Source organism: Maylandia zebra, linkage group LG23, assembly GCF_041146795.1.
Source record: "Maylandia zebra isolate NMK-2024a linkage group LG23, Mzebra_GT3a, whole genome shotgun sequence".
NCBI classification, from domain to species: Eukaryota; Metazoa; Chordata; class Actinopteri; order Cichliformes; family Cichlidae; genus Maylandia; species Maylandia zebra.
Window position 1 is genome coordinate 5,531,498 of NC_135188.1, and position 20,228 is coordinate 5,551,725.

The 20,228-nt window shown below is 39.6% G+C and overlaps 1 protein-coding gene across 4 annotated transcripts in view; it reads left to right on the forward strand.

The window, feature by feature from the left end:
• Positions 1–14,809, forward strand: part of polrmt (polymerase (RNA) mitochondrial (DNA directed)) — a 56,211-nt gene extending 41,402 nt beyond the window's left edge. For all 4 annotated transcript variants that reach the window (XM_024798729.2, XM_076879860.1, XM_076879859.1 and 1 more), the window contains 5 exons: positions 6,867–6,965; positions 7,315–7,387; positions 9,984–10,075; positions 11,086–11,159; positions 13,971–14,809. In XM_024798729.2, coding sequence (XP_024654497.1) covers positions 6,867–6,965; positions 7,315–7,387; positions 9,984–10,075; positions 11,086–11,159; positions 13,971–14,020 — 388 coding nt within the window. In that variant the 3' untranslated portion in view covers positions 14,021–14,809. The remainder of the gene's footprint in view (positions 1–6,866; positions 6,966–7,314; positions 7,388–9,983; positions 10,076–11,085; positions 11,160–13,970) is intronic.
• The last annotated feature ends 5,419 nt before the right edge of the window (positions 14,810–20,228 follow it).

A 20,228-nucleotide genomic window follows, 5' to 3' on the forward strand; every position in this document is an offset into this window, starting at 1 on the left:
TTAGGTTGCACTTCGAGGCACTTCAGCCACACTGTCTCCTGTAGCTGTTTTCACTAATTGCATACTCAGACTTTGAAATATCTTCGCATTTGTCATAAAGTAGAAAATGGCATCAGAGGTTTTTAGGAACCTCTTTGAAAGCATAGTTTGAAAGCACACTGTCTGTTTCAATTATAAGTGGAACTGAGATCGAAATGAGTTGAAAAATAAGTTCAGGCCACTTTCCACAAAGCCTCATTTATAGATCTAGTAATGAAAGTCAAATAACTGGCTCAATACCTTATTAACTTGAAGAAGATGGGATTATGCAATAAGAAGAGGCTGCACAGGCTACAAAATCTGTCAGTCAAGATAAGAAAGCATTAACATGTGAGAAATGGTGAAATATATTCCACTTATTTTTCTATAATAAGAGGCACTTTTTACAGTAGTGTGCAAAGGTTCTTAACCACACCTAATTTCTTTATATTGTTCTAAGAAATGGGAAGCGGGTACAGCAATTGTTTGAAATATGTTCAGACATACATGGAAATCCAGTATATAAGGAAAAAACAGAGTTTGCACAATTCGAAAATCAATATTTGGTATTAGCACCTTTATTCTCCAGCACAGCTTGAACTCCCTTAGGTAAGCATGTGTTTTCTTCTTAAAGGTATGCTTTTACTACATTGGCAGTGTGTATATGATAGTTACCCCGCTGAAAAATCAAATGTTGCCAATCAGAAGCTTTCCACATGGTATCGTGTGGTGGATCAGTAAATCATAATTACGTCAGATTTGACAACAACCCCAACACAATTGGCTGTAAAGCTCCAAAACACAACAAGACCTGCATAGTGTTTTACTCGATGTTGCACCTCTCCCATGCTCTCCTTTGTAAATATTGATAATGATTTGAACAAAAAAAATTAACATTTTAATTCATAACTCCATAAGACCTGTAGTGGCCAGTCTGACTTTACAATGAATTAGGGCTGCACGATTAATCGTTAGAAAATCGCGATCTCGATTCATACTTATGTGCGATCTCATTTCCAAATGACAACGATTTAAAAAAAAAAAAAAAGACGACGACGACTGTACCGCATTTTGATCCGGGACGTACTCTGCATGAAAACAAGCGCTCACTCTTCCTGCTCAACAAATGACAAGGGCGGAGCCTTATACAACGTGATACAGAAGCTGTGCCGTGTGATGCTAACATTAGCAGGGAAAAAACAACGGAGAACACGTCAGGGATGACGAGAAAGTGGCAGGAGAAAATCTGTCCCGGTCAACCACCCAAACATCAATAACGGGAACCTTATACAGCGCTTCCCTATACCTGTCGAACTCCCGCAGGCACAAAGAAATTACGGAGGCTATCACTTATCACCTGACCAAAGATATGGCTCCCATCAACACTGTGCAAAACGAGGGATTTAGGAAAATGATCAACACCCTAGACAAACGCTACACAGTGCCGTCCCGCAACTATTTTTCTATTGTTGCACTACCTGCTCTATACACGCAGTGTCGAGCAACGGTGGAGACGGAATTTCAAGCAGTACAACATTTTGCAGCAACAACAAAACGTGAGACATTTGTTGTTTTTATGTTTATTTATTGTTTTTATGTTCAGTCTCAACTGTTACGAAGTTGATGTGCAGTTAATAAGTGCAATAAATATTTATACTGGAAAAGAAAATCGTGAGAGAATCGTGATCTCAATTCTAAGCCAAAAAAATCGTGATTCTCATTTTATGCAAAATCGTGCAGCCCTACAATGAATAAAATATTCCTCTGAAAATGGTCAGGCAGCCGATACCCAAAGAAAGCCTAGAGAAGTTTTGCTCGATACCACTATAAAAAAGTTACAAGTCTCTTTTTTTTTGGAGGCAAAATGAACTTTTGCATAGTACTCTACATTAAAGATTGCGTGACACAGCCTGAAAAATGCTTTTTAAAATTTACTTAAGGGTTAAATTTGAGTTATACAATTGTCATACAGCAAAATAACTGTCTTCATGACTAGAATTTCAATGTTGAAATTTAATAGTTCTTAAATGTAAATTGGCTTCACTCCTTTAAAGCCAAACATTCATCTTCTGGTACTGATGAATTTACCAAGAGAGGTTGAGCTATAACATGCCAATGAATTCAACATGTTGAAAGATGAATTATCACTAAATTTCTTTTTGCCATCTACAAAACTGCAAAGAGCTAGAAATGTGTGGATAGAGAGGTTAAAGAAAAGACAGAGAGGTGAGCAGAGAACAAAAGGAGACAGAGTGAGAGACAGCAATGGAGTCTAGGAATGACAGAGTGAGAGCACTGGAGACACAGATGACAAAGACTGACAGCCATCCTCCTCAGTCTGACATCTACAGTACACCACAGATCCAGTCCTTTGAATATCAAAACAGGGCAAGGGTTAGAAGAAGTCAGAGGGAGGAAAGAGTTCAGTCCGAAACTTGAGATTTGCTGTCAGCGGAAGCAAGCTGACATTCTGAGCCAGACTCCACACAACCATTGTGATTTTCTTTGGCCTTTCACTCCACACACACAGATACACAGAACCACACATATTTGCATGATCTCCTTAAGGTAAACTGATCCAGCAGTATCGTTTTTAAGAAGGCGCAGTAGTAAGGGAGTACTGATGGCTTTTTCTCAGTTCTCTTGCTTTTTCCTTTAGTCTTCTTTTTTTCTTTTAAAAAAACAGGTGTTGTTAATCCAGGCCTGTGCTGTGAAATACAGTCTTTTTGATTCAAGCCCTATAAGAGTTGCTTGTTTGCTCTGTAGAGAGAGCAGTTTCACCTCAGAGACTCAGAGTACTCCCTGTCTACCTTTACATTCTGTTAGGCTTATGTGATTTAAATCTGACATTTTTGTTTTTTGTGTATGTGTGCATGTGAGGAAAAAGAAAATTTCTGTGCACTGATACGCAAGCGAGCTTGCAAACAAATGTCCAGAAATCTTGATTTTGCTGAGCTTAAAGCTCAAACAGCAGAACTGAAAGCACTTGGTAAGTCTACATTTCCAAGCCAAAAGAAAAATGGACAGACGGAAAAGAAGACTGACAGAGACAGTCATGGTTTATGCCTGTGTGTTTGATTTAGCTTTGGCTCAGGCTGTCTGTGCTCTTTCTGCATTCCCATTAGAATGTTGTCGTCTGTGGCAGCCCAGAGGATTTGAATGGCACAGGCACAGGGTAATGGGAACACAGGGGATGCAGATTGGCAGGATGTTTTTTAACCACCAATTTCATCATCAGAATCACCAGCATTGCATTTGTATTACTTCTGTAAGCATAAAGCAGGCTGCGCCCCGGAGATCACATAGCACAAAATAAATATTGATGTTGAAATCCGTCCACACAGCAGGGCTTTATTCCACAGTGTGACTTTTATAGCTCAATTATGACTAATAATCTTAGCGATGCATCCATTAACAGTAATAAATTCATGTGTGCTCTTCCTCCTACATTGATTTTTATTAGCTGGACATTATTGTCCATAATCAAATAAAGTTTATTAGACTTCTCGACCTATAAAAAAAAAAAAACGTGGACAATTAAAGATAGGGCTGGGCCATATTATACCGTTCACGGTAATACCGGTATAATGTTAGGCAACGATAGGAAAATGAAATATCGCGATAGAATGGGAGTAAAACGCGCATGCGCAGTGCCTTTGTTTTCATACGCACATGGCCGATTGTTGAGTGAAACAGATGAACCAGAATTGGTTTGTAAAAATGGTGCAACTGGTTTGGTGTTTGTCCGTCAGATACACGACAAAGCACATTTTTTTGCAGAACATGCAAGCGGCCGTTGTTATTGTCATATTTGTCGGACTAAGATGCTCTTAAATCTGGGAGTAATCTGGGTCCTAAACTCCGTGTGCTTCAGGTCAAACAACACTGCAGCATCACTTAGAGTTAAAAACTGTCTAAATTCTTTCATCTTTAATAAAACGATCAGCATTGCTGCTTTACCAGGTGTAACTATAAAGTTTAACTTCCAGGCATCCATGAAAACAAAAGTTATTACATTTAACGGAGTTAGAAGTTAGCAGGAAGCTAGCGGAAGTTAGCTCGCTAGTTTCGCTAGTTACCTAAGCATGATATAGCATGTTCTGACGGAGAGATTTCTGAAAAAAATCAAACGTGCAGCTCTGCTATCACTTCCAACATAAATGAAGACAGGAAACTAAACAGCATTGACGTTTGTAGGGTTACTGAAGTTGGGCTAGCTGGTATATAATGATGTGCTACGTGATCGCTAGCGACACAGCTATGTTAGCATAACATAAACAGTGAAGCTGGAGGACGAACACTAACACTTTTCCACTTATAAAAGTTAACGTGAAGGTTCTTCATGGTTAGAGACAAATGCAATCGCATGGCAGGATGCTGTAAACGGACCAAACTTCAGTCAGGAGAACAACTGAGATAATCCATCCACAATACGAGGTTAGTCATTAATATACTGCAACAACATGGGAATAGAGCAGCTGCCAGAGAATTCAACATTAATGAATCAATGGTACAGAAGTGGAGGAAGCAAGAAGAATGAGTTTAATAAAGTTTGATTTATCTGACTGCTTTGTTTCGCTTAATGTGCCTTATAATCCCGTGCACCTTATGGTCCGAAAAATGCGTACTGCACACTGCAGTTTAATGTTGCAAAGCACCTCTTTTTAACTTCAGTGGATATTATACATGGTTATGCTCAGGATATGTCAGCCCATTTCTACTGGAAATGCCTTTTGGTTAAACTTTCAGCAAGGAATTTGCATTTGCACTGTTACATTTTTATAAAGCTTTAATGTACATAAAAACCAGCTTCTTGTTTAAGTGAAAATAAATGGAAGGTTGTCTTTTTGCGCTAGTAATGTTGTGGAGTTGTATTTTGTCTCGCATCAATTATATCGTCGGTTATATCGTTATCGCAAATTTTCAAATATATATCGTGATAAATATTTTTGGCCATATCGCCCTGCTCTAATTAAAGACATGTTTAAATAAAACACAGTTCTTAAGCTCCAATCTGTGCGTGTGTCTGGCGAAAAAGATAATATGACATTTCATTGATAAGGTTTTCTGAAGAAATAATCTCAGTAACTATAAAGTTAATGGAAGTTAAGCCTGGCCTAAAGACAACACAGCCTTCATCTTTCTGTACCGTGGCAGGTTTTTATTTATCACTCATTTAGTATGAATGCGGATAGATTTGGTCAACATGTGAACCACAGATGTGTAGTTCAAAATAGAGGTCCAACATTGGTCATTAGTACTAATGTAATAAAGACCACTGAACACTCTTGGATCAGAATGTCAACTTGTTAATGGGCATTATGGCTTCCTTATCTTTCAGCCTCTGATCTAACAGTCCATAATGGTTAGCACAAGGTGCCATTATAATGTACAGTGACTCCACCTACAAATCTATTAGCCATATGTGATTTCATTCTGGTAGACCTCCCCTTAATGGCTGTCTCATCGAACAGCACTGCATTACTTTGAGCACAGCTTTCATTTTTAGTCTCCATCTGACCACATGCTGGATTTTCTTCAGTGAGCTCAAAACTGTTTTAAGTGAATTTCATTTTGGGGACAAGGACATGTATTGTAGATCAAAGACTTTGTAGTTGGGCCTGAAAAACTCCCCCTCCTCCTCCTGTCTTTACAGTGTGCTGCATTAAAGTGTACCGTGTCATACCATGACATCTCCACCAAATATTCTCCCTCAAACCTCTGAACGCCCAACATTTCCCCACATATCCACACAATGTGCACACAAGGATTAGACACATGCATATAGACTGTGCACCTTATACTTTTATAGATATCTAAATATAAAAGACGCTGTTGTAAACAAAGTTTCAGTGTGTGTCATATTTGGTGAACTGCAGCAAGCTGCATGCCTCCACATTGATATAACAGCAGGATCATTGTTGCTCTCTAAAGTTAGTTTCACATTTACACACCTGAAGCAACAGCAGTCACTTCAATAATGATCCTTGACACACAGACAGCATGTGTCAACATTCAAGTTAAATAGCGTGTACTCTCTTTATCAGAAGAAAGTATAAAACAGGTTGTTTTTTTACAGTGGGAAAGTTGGTCTTTATTGATATACTGTACATTAAATTCTTGTTTGCAAGAAGCTTATACTAGTATAGAATGTAAATGACTATTACACCGACCTATATTCGACCTACATGGCTACCCATGTGTACCCATTTACTTTATCAATAGTTAAGTAGTTATGTGATAAGGCCACAGTGGCTGGGACATTTGGCACTTAATATGTCAGACAGTTAAAGATGTTACAGTAGAGCTCTGGACGGACACTCTGACCCTGTGACTGTTGGAAAAAACAAGAAGGCTTGCTCCGGGTCATGCTCCTGACTTGAGTATTGCCTCCAGGCTTGGGCATGAAGGACTATTCCACGGAAAACTCCACTTTTGTCTCTGAGCTGTAGCCAGGGTCTCCGCTTACTCCACACCAGTGAAATCCTTAACGTGAAGTTTTATGCAGAGTTTGGGGTCTGCACAAATTTCCCCTGTTGCTTCGCAGATGTGTGCGTGCAAGTGATTGGAACGTATCTTCGATGAAGCAAAGCTCACATAGTTTCTGAAGTAACCTGAGGTGCACAAGGAGACACTATTGATGGGGATGGTGGAAAGATTTAAATGAGGTTTTATTTTTACAAAGACTTAAACATAAACAAAAATGATAGATTGGTAACTGTCTCACTCTGGGGAATTATGAGCACGGTTCATAATGAGGCCATTTCAAGCTTGTGTACAGGAACCATTAGAGAAAATAACTATATAAGGTATTATATGTCTGCGCTTTGTTCTCTGTCTTTTCACAGGAGACCAGACACAGTTAAACAGAAGAATGCTTTTCCACCAAACTTCATTCACTCTCTGGACTCCACACACATGATGCTGACATCTCTCCACTGCTACAGGTAACGTGTCAAAAGCCTGAAATAAAAGATTCTTTACGTTTTTTGTTGGTGTTACAGAATCATTTTTATAGAGTCAGATATTGGCACTCTCTGTATTTGCATGATCCCATAGGAGTGCAGTCTCATATTAAGTCCATTCATCATTCTGTTAATTCATTCCCTCTTTATGACACTATAATTGGCTTTGAATGAATAACTGCTGTTGACTTGCTAGGTTTCTAATAAAGTCCTGTGCACTTACCTTTTATAGACCACTGTCTACTCTTTCTTTTGTCCTTTTTCTGTGATGTAATTGCTGCACGTGGCCTGTCATGATGCCTTTGTCTCCTCTCTTCTTGTCCTCTCTCAGTTCTGGTCTGACTTTTGTCTCAGTTCATGACTGTTTCTGGACGCATGCGCTCACTGTGGACACCATGAACAAGGTAATGTTTTAAAGCAGTCATTTTTTTGCTCCCGCCTGTGCAGATTACTTCATTTTTTCACAGCTGTTTCCAGCATGTTTTGATCATGTATATTCAGGGTTTTGTGCTTGCCTTCTTTTGCTGATTAATTAAAGTTAAAAAATGACACCACTGATTATGTCTTGCTTTCTTTAGTCGAAGCTGAGCAGTGTTTTTGTGTTTCTGAAATCACTGAGACCTGAGCTTCTTTTAGCATTTCTACAGCCGAAGCAGGTGATAAAAATATTTTGTGCAGCACCTATGACTAGTGCTTCAGTTTTGGGAGAACAGCTTGGTGATGCCAGTGAAACAAACTTCTTTTGTCACTGCTTTGTACATATACAGGCTGCAGGTAGCACCAGCAGACAGGCTGATGTGCTGAATAAATGACTGCCTGCCCCCGCCAGCTGAAACTCAGTCATCAGGCCCAGACTGAGACACAGCATTGAATAAAATGGATCAAATTACCATAAGGCCCCAATTTTCTGTAGATGTAGCTTCAGAGCAGTCAGGATTTTATGTCTTCACCCAGTCTCAGAGGAGTTAGAACCAATGAAGCAGTTCCCTCTCACTATATTTATTCCCTTGCATATTCTCCGTCTCATCTGTGTGAGTGTACGCCTTCCTCATTACACAGGTAATTGAACACAGCAGTAGACGGAGGGTATTAAATATCTTGGTCAACACCTAAGCACACGAAGTAGATCCTTGTTTTAATGGCAACTGATTCTTCCTTCACCTGCCAATTTCTCTGGACTGCGCATCCTATTAAAAGGGCACGGATCCTATCAGTGCTGGGTGAGGTGTGGAGTACACCTCTGATTCACTGTGAAATGCACCTACAGATAACAATAATTAAAAGTTTAAGGAAACTGATTTAAACAACATAATTGATAAAGGTAACTCATAAAGGAAAGAAACTTTAGTTCTAGCTCTTCTGATACGTTCAGACATATAAACTTTAAAAAGGTGGTGTGGATTTTTTTTAACAAGATGTGGGGGAGAAATAGTCTGATAGTAAAACCGTATATGTTACTATATATTTACAGTACTGTGCAAAAGTCTTGACCCACTCTTCGTTTCTTTATATATGGTGAGGAAAATTGTTACAGCACTTAATCTGCAAACATACATGCAAATACAGTTTAGAAGGCAAAAAAAAGTTTTTACAATCCTAAAAAGCTTGAAAGTCAATATTTGATATTGACTTTAATATATTTTGTTCTGATGAGGAGTTAAACCATGAACTTTCAAATCTGGATTCGTGACTCTATCAGATGTGTTATCGCTGATTTTCAGTCCAGTTCTTGTGTAATTTGGCAAACACCAGTCTTTTCTCCCCATGTCCCTTCCTTTAGAATGGCTTCTTGACAGCCTCCCTTCCCCTGAGATGATTTCAGATTAGCTTTCACTGAACATTAGAGAAGATAAATAAGCTGAAGGTCTAGGCTTGATCTAGGTTTAGGCCTGACACATGTTTTGGTTTGGTTTTTGTCCTCCACTTTGTTTTCTACTTTCTGGTTTTCTTGGATATCTTTTTAAGGATGCATGGTGCAGTGTGCTGCGATATTAGCTTTCAGCTAACTGCTCTTTGGGAATCACCATGTTGGTGCAAAAATGCAACTTTATGCTGTCATGGTTGTCAAATTGTGTTATCTTTGGAAATTTTCATAGGTTCAAGCAAAGAAATGGAAGAAGAAATGTTTTGTGACAGGCTGCTCGTAACAAACTGGCTACATTTTTATGTGTAACAACATAACACAGGTTCGTCCCTTGAGTATTGGTGCCTTTTTTATGTTGAAATGATTCATAGGTCAGAGTTAAGGTGCAGCACACAAACAAAACAAGTTCCTCTAAAAAGGTTTCGGCACAATGACTGAACTGAAAATTAGTCCAAAGGAAAGTCAAAGACCTTTTTTTTTTTTTTTTTTTAAAGAAAATTACAGAGTTTGGCTCCTTGGCAACAAAATCTAAAGAAATGACGAGTGGCTCAAGACTTTTGCACAGTACGATATCAGCATTTACAGAAGGGTGCAAAGGTTTTAGGGTCTCTGATAAGCAGTTTGACGTGCCTGTAGAGATTCCGTGTGATATTGTGCTGGATGATCTATGATCTTCTCATGAATGACTGTTAATTAGCTATTAAATTAAGTCACCTCGAGCCAGCAAATGTGTATCATGGGGTTCTTTCAAGTTATGGAAAATAATTTGATTTTAATTAGACCTGCGTGATATCCAGACCTGCATAAATATGGAAATACTAACGCAATAATATTACAACACAGCTCATCTTTTCCTGTTATCTTCTTTAATAAATTCTTTCCACCCTACCTTCTCTTTCAGTACATTTGACAAAAATGGGTTTTGAAGCAGAAATGGAGAAAACATACAGCCAAGGCAAAGTTGTTTCAGCTCTTGGAGCTGGTCCATTTGCCAGATTTGGTTGCATCCCTTGGTTTTTTTTCTTCTTCTGTGCTCCATTCATTGTTCAGTTGGTCAGCAAGCCAGAGTCAAACGGTCAAACGTTTAAACCGAACTAACTCAAAGTGCACTTCTCTCTGCCTCGTCTTCCTGCCAGGTTTGTCGGGAACAGTTTGTCGCCCTGCACAGCCAGCCAATCCTTCAAGAGCTGTCCAACTTCCTGCTTTACAAATACTGCACAGGAGTCCTGTGAGTTTGCACCCACATGGAGGAGCACTTTTGACTGGGCTCATACACACAGATCCCAGGAGCACTACTGTGGTTGCTCAGGCAGCAAAATATTTGTCATACAATATCAACATTTCAGTGAAATATTATGTAATAGCTACTAGTTCATATTTTCATACTTAGTTGCACCTATCTGCTGTCTGTCCCTCTTGTTCTTACATAACAAGCCATCATTCTCACGAGTCTGTGTTTATGCTAGATTGTATTACCTTTAATGAGATTTTTATGATATTTGTGATATGTGCCACCACAGATTGAACATATTCAGCTACTACATGTGCACAGGTTATAAAACAGAAGCTAGACAAACATAAGAGGGCTTTATAGCCACTAATCTCAGGGCTTTGTGTCCTTGTAAAGCACTGAGATTTTCTACAGTTTCTACATGACATTAGATACAACATGATTCTCTCTCCCCATGTCCGTCTTACTATCCTCCGCCTCAAGATGGGTTATGCTCATCATCCACTTCCACTGCACCTTCTTTGTCTCTCTTACCATTGTTACTGCCTAGTTTCACGAACACATTTTTCATTCTAGGATGTGTCAGAGAAGAGGAGATGTGGAACTACAAAGGCATTTTGGGTTTCTTTATTCATCAAAATGTTAAAGTAATTTTTTTCTAGTATCAAAAAATAACCCAGCTCACCTGTGCACAAATGTACTTTGCTGTGTAGAGTTTTTATGCAGAGTATAAAGTTGCTCTCACACTGATCTGCAGAATGACAAAACTGCACAGACAAACAGAGCGGACTTTACAGTGGTGGCAATGAGACCTTCTTCCCAGTAGTTACATTTTTAAACCAAAAAACATATTTATATATTCAATTAGTTTTATTTTTGTTAATAAGGAAGAAAGAACAGGTAACTGCGTTTGTAGGAGGGCTGAAAATCCTTTGACTTTGTACTCCTATAGAGACAAAAGCACATTTTTCTCTGAGTTAACTTTATTACTCTCCTCTTTGTGGCAGGACTGAAGCCAAGAGCAAAAAGTACCAGGAGTATAGAAGGCTGATGATGCTGCTGGCCAAAGTGCCCCAGACAGGTCAGTTTGAATGAGGCTGTGTGGCTCCCAAACACCTGGACTTGATGGAGTGTTTACAAGGACAAGGTACAGGCTGATGGGGTTTGTTCCTAATTGGGCAGAAGAGAACTTGTACAGGTATACCTTAAAGCTCTTAGCAGAAGGGCAATACTGGTGGACCGTATGAACTGGATCCATTCACAATTCTGCATTTTCCTCCTTGCTTTATAATTCTGATTAGTGTTGAATATTGTCCATACATATCAGACTTGGTCAAATAGCCTGATTTGGTCCCAGATTAGAGTATCCTACATTTTCAAAAACTAAATAACTAAAAATAATAAGTAAAAACTAATAAGCTTGTGTCATTGTGTTTCGTAACCTGCATGGCCACTTGCAGGTCCAGCTTCCTCACTTTACCTTTTGATGTAATTTGCGTTTCTATCCATTGTTCTCCTAAATGGATGTGGTGCACAGAGGCAGTCTCTCTCTCTGTCTCTCTGTCAGGTGGATGCAGGCTTTTCTGTTATGCAACCTCTTGCTCCATCTCCATTTGTACACTTATGATCTGCTTGGCACTGACAGCTGGGTTGTACCAATTGATTGCTGTTAATTGTGTCCCTCCTCTGCATAATCAGCTTATGTGGCTGAGACCGGTCAGGTGTGCACCTCGGGCGTCTGTTTTCCCGCATGTCCGCAGTTTTCATTTCAATAGAAGGCCCCACTGAATGTGGAGTATAATCTTTACTATAAAGGATCCGAAACGTATGATTATCCGGTTTCAACGTGTGTGTGTAATGAAGAGCATCAGTTGATGAGGTGTATTTACAACTATAAATTTAGGGTTTTAAAAAAGGCTGGAGAGAGAACTCAATAACCTGTGAATGTTTTACCAGCTGGAGTCTGAGTTTGGGAATAACTGATTGGCCGTCTGTGAGAATAATGATGGCTGTCAGCTATTCTGTTTGTGTGCTGGACTTGGAGTTAAGAATACAATTCAATGAATCGGTTGTGGGTGCAGTGTCTTATTATCAGTCTGACAGAGCCAATAATTGAAGGAAAAACATAATAAAGACAATAAATTATTATGCATAGTTTATGGGGCAGTTTGGATGCCTGCTAAGAGGGCAGCAAGTATCCAAACATGAATGAAGGAACAAAAAACTGTATTGATATCTATGTTAGTTAGTTAGTATATTAACTTGATGTCAGCATGTTCCAGCTATAATAAGCCTTTTCACTCTTCACTTTTTGTGTCCTTTCCTCAATAATTTATACAGCAGCTCCTGCTGGTGTACCTAACTGTCAGAGAGGCAGAGCACACAAGGCTAAGCACAGAGTGCAGGACAGGACCTCATTCAGACCTAAAATTAGCATTCATGTGGTAATGGAAAATTTACTTGTGCCCTCCAATTTGAACATTAAAGTTTCACTTAAAAAACCCACTTAAAAGAATAATTTTCTCCTCTTCTTCTGTGGCATAAAGGTTGTAGTTGGTCTTTTAGAACAGTTTGCTCAGATTTAATCAATTTTGGATGAATCATAGATTATTTTTAATAATTTGGATTATGCAATGTATTATGCAGTCACTTAAAAATAATTTTAAAAAAGTATGTGATTTAAATTTGGCCAATCTGCTCTTCAGGATCATCTTGGTTGCTGACTGGAAGGAAGTGACCGCACTTGCTCTCGTCGCGTTTTCACCATGGTCTTCAAACTCCTACAGATAGCAAATATAAATGTTCTCATTCAAACAGACCCAAATTTGCAATGGTGAATCAGATTCTGGGATGCGAGTTGACTTGGTGACTCTGTTATGCTGTAACATCCTGAGGCATCAGGGGGAAGACATTTAGTGGAAACAACCTAAACTGTGGTGTGTGCCAGCATGCCACTGAGAGCATGAACAGAGCACTCTGAAAATGGGTTGTGTTTTGTGGGCACACCAACATAATGTTCACTCATTCCTCCTCCTTGACTTCATAGCACTTCCTGAAAATGAAAATCAAGTTCAAGTTTTGACACCTTAAAGCAGGGGTGGGTAATCTCAGTCCACGAGGGCCAGTGTCCCTGCAGGTTTTAGATCTCACCTTGGGTCAACACACCTGAATCACATGATTAGTTCGTTACCAGGCCTCTGGAGAACTTCAGGACATGTTGAGGAACTAATTTAGCCATTTAAATCAGCTGTGTTGGTTCGAGGACACATCTATAGCCTGCAGGGACACCGGCCCTCGTGGACTGAGATTGCCCACCCCTGCCCTAGAGGATCCAGCAGATAGTACAAAGAGGCATAATGGACCTTGAATGGAGTGAGCTAAAAATGGTACCTGTTCTAAAAACGACTCAGACTTTTACAAGAAGTTGGTCTTCATTTATATATGCTCGATCCCCCAACCTTTTGATTGCACCTAATATTTTGGTTTATTACCAAATGCTATGCTGTGATGCTAAACTTTTCCCTTATCATGCAAATATAACAGCAGCTTAACTTTAGCTAATTGTTGCTGTTCTTCATGCATTTATTTTAATTTTCAATCCAAAAGTAGCTCACAAATGTTCCTTTAATAAAGTAAACATGATAGCTCACGCTGCCTTTAATGTGTTCCTGTGGAAACTAGCTCTGTGAGAATGATTCAGTTGGAGGAGATGTCTGCACTTTTTTTTAAATAATATAAGAAATCAGTGTTACATAGCAGTTTTTTTTTTTTCCACCAAATGCAGCAATACTGCGTGGCACTTATTTATTTGTTTTTATGTAGGTCATATAATTTGTATAACTACTGTCCAGTGACTAAATGTGCTCTGACACATTGCGTCCTGCCTCTCCAGGTGATTTTGATCTCCAGCGGGTGAAAGAATCTACTTTTTTCTTCAGCTGAGAGCTTCGTGAGAGCGAACCAGTAGAAGGAGATGAGTGGAATTGACAGAGTGCAGCAGGGAAGCTGCAGGCTCCAGGGTCCCTACCGGCTTTTCTTCCACAGACATGAGGACATTGATCCAGCCGCACCCTGCCTGCCTCCTGGTCCTCAGCCTGGCTGGAGCTGTTGGAGGCGTACACAGCGAACTCGCCTTATTAACTGACTTCTAGACTGATGGGAAAATGGTGGATTGTGGGATACTCATCCAAGTGAAAAATGAGGGAATAAGCGTTGGATGGAAATGCTAAGACTTCAATTACGGAAAAGTACCTCTGTTAGTAGACTCTACCTGGCCATATTCAGGTTTGTGTGAGTGTGGGTGGGAGTGAGTGTGTTCATTCGCTATACTGAATACAATGTGAACTGTGCCAGTCTGTTCATCACTCTAATATTTTTGCTACTCGAGCAAAAAAAATTCTACCTACTGTGTGTGTGTGTGTGTGTGTGTGTGTGTGTGTGTGTGTGCGCGCGCGCATCATGATGTAAAGATTTCCACTGAGCACTGACCTGCCTCTGCAGCCCCTACCTCTGAATGGCAGGGTGGTGTCTGAAACATTTTGTCTTCTTCAGAAGACGTTTAAAGAAGAGACATTTGAAAGATGTGTTTTACTGTAAAATGAGTGTAAAGGACACAGAAACCAAGACATGTCCGGACGTGTCGGGGTCTCTGAGATGGAGCCATAATATTCTCACCTTCTTGGAGTAACTAAACACTTGACGGTTGCAATAAAATAAACATGCTTCTTAAAATGACTCCTTACTTATTCAAAGCTTCAGTCAAACATTTGGTATTCTTAGTGTGCTTAAACAGGATGAATCGGACTGCCTGTTATTTAATCGTATCTGCATATTTCAGTGCTGCTGTTTAGACTGTTAGATGAAGGCTTCCTTTTAGATGTACCACAAAGGGTTTGCAGGCTTCACTAATCAACTCAGATCTTATTTTTCTGGGCCAGTGCCACATGTAGAAATAAAAATAGCAGAAGTGCTATCTGATCATTGCTGGAAACGTTACAGCAGTTTCAGACAAAAGGTGCCATTGATGTTCAAAGGCAAATGTAGGCTCAGCCAAACAAAGCTGGCTGAGTGGCAGTGTAATGAAATGGAAATGATCTTTGAGGGGGCATAAGTAGTGTGTGCTGATTGCACTGCAGGTTTTTGGGGATGACAATTAATGCTGAGTACTATAAGAAAAGTTAGTTAAACATTTGTCTTTTAAATATATGTGTGAATTTGTGTGAATGGGTGAATGACTGAATGTAGTGTAAAGCGCTTTGGGGTCCTTAGGGACTAAGTAAAGCACTATACAAATACAGGCCATTTACCATATTATTAGAAATTATTCTCAAACTGGTGGGTGCAGAGCCACTGTAGGTGAGGTGTATCAAATAATCAGTAAAACTAAGCTGAATATGATTTTTCAGGGCAAATATGAGTTTGATGGTTGTATGTGCTAAACCTCATTTACTAAAATTCATAAAAGGTTTGAAAACCCCTGGTATGACCAGGGCAAAAAAAGGTTTTCATTTTGAGAAATGAGCATGTTTGCTGTCTTGTAAATGGCATTAAGGTAAGCTAACCTGGTGCAGTTAGTTTTTTTTTTTTTTTTTTTATAGCCAGCACATCTACAGTACTGTGCAAAAGTGTTGAGCCACACCTCAGATCTTTAGATTTTGCATCCAAGGCACCAGACTTTCTGTAACTTTTTAAAGTGCTCTGAGAAAAACTTCAGGGTCTTTAAAAGTTTTACTTTGGACACTGGTTGCTTTTTAACTTATTTTCAGTCCAGTCCTTAAGTTACTTAAGTAAGAGTAATTTGAATGTTATTTCTATAGCACCTTTCAAGATAAATGTCAGAAAGTGCTTCTCAGCAAAATACCAGAACAGAAAATTGAGTTAAGCTCTCAGATCTGATGCTCAGATGTAGAGAGTTCCAGAGTCTGACTGTTGTAAACGCTCGGTTTTCTTTTTGTTTTAGTTATGATTCACAATCAGTAGACCCTGATCACATCACCTCAGAGAAAATTTAGGGACGTAAGGATGTAAAAGTTCACTGTTGTAAGCTGGTGCTTGTCCATGAGGAGCACTGAAAGTCAAAACTTAACATCAATGACTCATTCAAGCATAAAAACACCCCAAACTCAAAGAATAAAGCAGTGTAATCTGGCAATTTACCAGTTGTAAAATGGATCCTTGGGTGCTGTTACTAGTAGTTTCTCACAAAAACACATCACTAATTCTCATTTATTTAGTTCAACCTATGAGAAATGCCAAAATTAACAGTTTGGCAGGTATGGAATTGTATTTTGGGTGATTCCCAAAGAGCTATTAGATGAAAACTTGGCATATCTCAGCACGTTGTGCATTGTGTCCTTAAAAAAAAAAGAGTAAACTGGACAATGTTAGTTTTTCACACCTTAAATTTCATTTTGTCTGTCTACAGCAAATGAACAGTATCTGAAAGTCATGTCTTTCAGAAATAGGAAAGAATGTCAGCAAAGACCTGACACAGAAGCTGAGAGATCCATCTGGACGTGCAGCTGATCCATCTACTGTTCACTGAAGCCTCATCAACAGGATTCAGTCACAGTGCAAGAGTGGCTGTCAAGAAGTCATTCTTAAGGAAGAGAAATGGGGGGGAAAAGGCTGAGCTATGCCAAAGAACTGGACTGAAAGTCAGCGACAACACGTCTGTCAGAGTATAAGAAGGCAAGGACAGATGCACAACAGTGAGTGCCGCAGCGATCTGTAAAACAATGTGGCTGCTCTGTCGTGGTTTTGGCATTTCACTCAGTGGCGTTAGAGAACTCGTCAGAATTGATGGTCATACAAAATGTTGGCTTTCAAGCTTGTACAAACTTAACTTATGCTCAGCATTTCCAAGCATTTTTGCACACGTATTCAATGAACTGCTTCAAGACTTTTACACAATTCTGTGATTCTGATTTAACTGTCATGTTTTTTATTGATTAATAAAGAAAGCTATGATTTTGACTTTAATCTTAACCTGATGCACACCAAGCAAAGGTCTCTATTCAGCAGACAATAGCCCAGAGCTGCCTCTCCTTTCCTTTGATTTTTTTTTTTTTCCCAACTGGGCTTCAAGGACGGAGCTCTCTCCTGTAAAGTGCTCTTAGGATCACACATACTTAATACGTATCATGTTTCACAACACGACTGCCTGACAAAAAGTGTTACTTGACCTCAGCTTTGCACCAAGGAGTGGTCATGAATGAGCGCCGCATACCAGATGCCTGCGTGGGATGTCTGACTATAGTATAAGCTTTAAAAGTATTACTCTACAACACTAAAAATGGTGGAACCTGTTAGCAGGTTACTGTAGAGGGGGGGAGGTCAAGGAACAGACATCTGTTTTTGTTGGGAGGAGGTGTGCTGTTTGCCAGAACTGTGGATGACTTTGGCTAAGGGAGTGCACAGGATATTGAAGATGATATTACAGCTGACGTGTGGCTTGATGGGCCTGTCGTGTTGTCTCTGAGGTGATTCCCTGGATGTTTGCTGTTAGATCCTTTGAGCTTCGCTGGTCAAACCTGCACTAATGGAGCAAGGCTTGAAGCAAGAAATAGTCAGGTAGCTTCCATTACAAGCCTGCATAAGAGAATATATGTATTACGAGCAGATGTTGGGGCAGATGTTTGACAAACCCTTCACGTGAAGGCCTCTCTAGAGAGATTAAAAGGTAGAGCATAATCTTCAAGATTGCACATATGTTCTTTTAATGTACATGAAACAAGATTCTTTAAGCGCCTTATTTTATAGTCACTTTTTAATAATCAAACCTCCGCTAGCAAGTCTCAGAACCTCCATCTAATACAAATCTGGTTTGTTATAATGCTTTAACCAGATGCTGGATGCTTATTTCATTCATTTACATAAAGGTGTAAATCACTGTATTCTGTTTTTAATTATATTTTAGGCAGTTTCACAAATGTTATGGAAACGGGAAGGGTATTTGTGAATGTAAGGAGTCGCTGAGGTCTGCTTTCTGTTGGCAATCCAGCTACAGTAGATTAGAGTTAAGTGGGGACTCTAAATTGGTGATAAGTGTGAAAGTGACTGGCTACATTAGAGCTGTGATAAAGTGAGGGCATATGTGGGGTGTTCCCCTGTCTCACACTCTAAGCATTCTGGCATAGTCTCTAACCCACCATGGCCAGAAATAGAATTAAGATATATGCATAGAAGCAATAATACATTAATTATTCAAAAAATCTTAAATCCAAAAACTTCGAATATTTATCACGGCCTACCTTGAATGTACTGTATGTCACTGAATGTAGAAGCACCATCAGACATCAGTGGAGGGCTTTTACTAAGCTCTTTATTCTAGCTGCAGCATCATCAGAGAGGAGACACCACAGAAGTGTTGGTCGCTATCTGTGAGACATGCCAGAACTGGTAGTCACTCTTCGATAGCCGCACCACTCACTTTTGCCGAGAGGACTTTGATTTCCTTGCCAGGCTCCTGGGCTCTCCTCGTCTATCTCCCAGCACTCAGCAGCACTGGCAGGGGAGCACACTGTACAGACAACCCTTGTGGGAGCAAACAGGGTCGTAACTCTATGATAGCAGGGGAGAGGAAGCAGAAGGCACTGCAGGGACGGGGGCTGGGTGCTCTGGTGTTTAGAAGACGGGTGGTACAGTGTTGGCAAGTGTGTGTCAGGTATATTAGTATTAGTTGGTCTGACCTTTAGTCTGGCTGACTGGCGCTGATGCATGATTAACAAACATCAATTTTCCTTTAAATTTCAGATGGAAAGAAGTAAACCCTCCGAGGCTTCTTTAATAATCTGCATGTCAACCTCTAAGTGGCAAACTCACACAATAAGTGTGAAGTCTATTCAATTCCCCCTTTGGAGACCATCTGTCTCAACACTGCAGGGAAAACTGTGGCTTTTGAAATGGCACTCCAAAAATGTCTGAGCAAGGACGTCAAGAAGTGGAAACTTTTGTGATTTCTGTGCTTGAGAGTTTTTGAAGGTTTTCAAAATGGTTTAGATTACTCATTTAGAATTTTAGAATATTTTGTCTGCAAAAAAATATGAAAAAGTAAGACACAAATTCATTATTTTATTTACATACTTACTTTAAACAACTGAATATTTTATGATTCTTCAGTTTGATCACATACAACTCTTCTGTGCCCACTAATCATACAATTTGACTTAAATATATTTCCACCTTCCATGTGCTGGATGTCTGTTGCAGCTGACTTTGCATTTTTGGCCTTGCTCCCTGCTGTTTTTATGGAGCGCTGTGTGTAAAAATTCATCCTGCAGCAAAAACAAAACGAGGCATATTGGCATACTGATGATACAATCACATTGAAAATGTATCAGTGAATCACATGGCACAAACTCAGTGTGTTTAATCATATAGACATGGATTGGATAATGTGCTGCAGTTCAAAGTGAGCAACAGAATGATGAAGAAAGGTGCTTTATGAGACTTATTTGGATAATATTGGCTTGTTGATGCCAGATTTCAGAAGAAAAAGGTCAAACTGCTTCATAAGAAGTAAAAAATAACTCAAGTGCCCACTACAACCAAAGTATGTAGAAGAGCATACCTGAACAAACAACACATCAAACTCTGAAGCTGATGGGCCACAGCAGCAGAAGACTACACTGTGCAGCACTCCTGTTAGTATAATTCACCATGTCCCAGAGCTCATCTCAAACTGGTTTCTTTAACCTGACAGTAGGTTCATTGTACTCAAATGGTCTATAAAGTCACAGGATCTCAATCCAATACAGCGTTTTGGGGTGTGGTGGGACAGCAGATTCACATCATTGACTTGTTGCTCACAAATCTGCAGCAACTGTGTGATGCTAGTTCGTCAATATGGACCAAAATCACTGAGGAATGTTGTGAACACCTGTGCATGAAGAATGAAAGCAGTTCTGAAAGAAAAAGGGGTGCAGCCTCAGCAAAGTCTACCAAATACAGTAGCCAGTGAGTGTATACCATAGCTTGGATTTAGGTACCATAGCATAAAGTAATGATACTATATAATGTTCTATAATTTTGGTTGTTGGAGGCTTGGGTAATTTTTTTGGTGGTGATGGGGAAATCATTTTGTGTTAGTATCTTGTCCAAGTACGTTTGCCAGTGATTACTTACATTACACGCTCCCTTGATCCTTTGC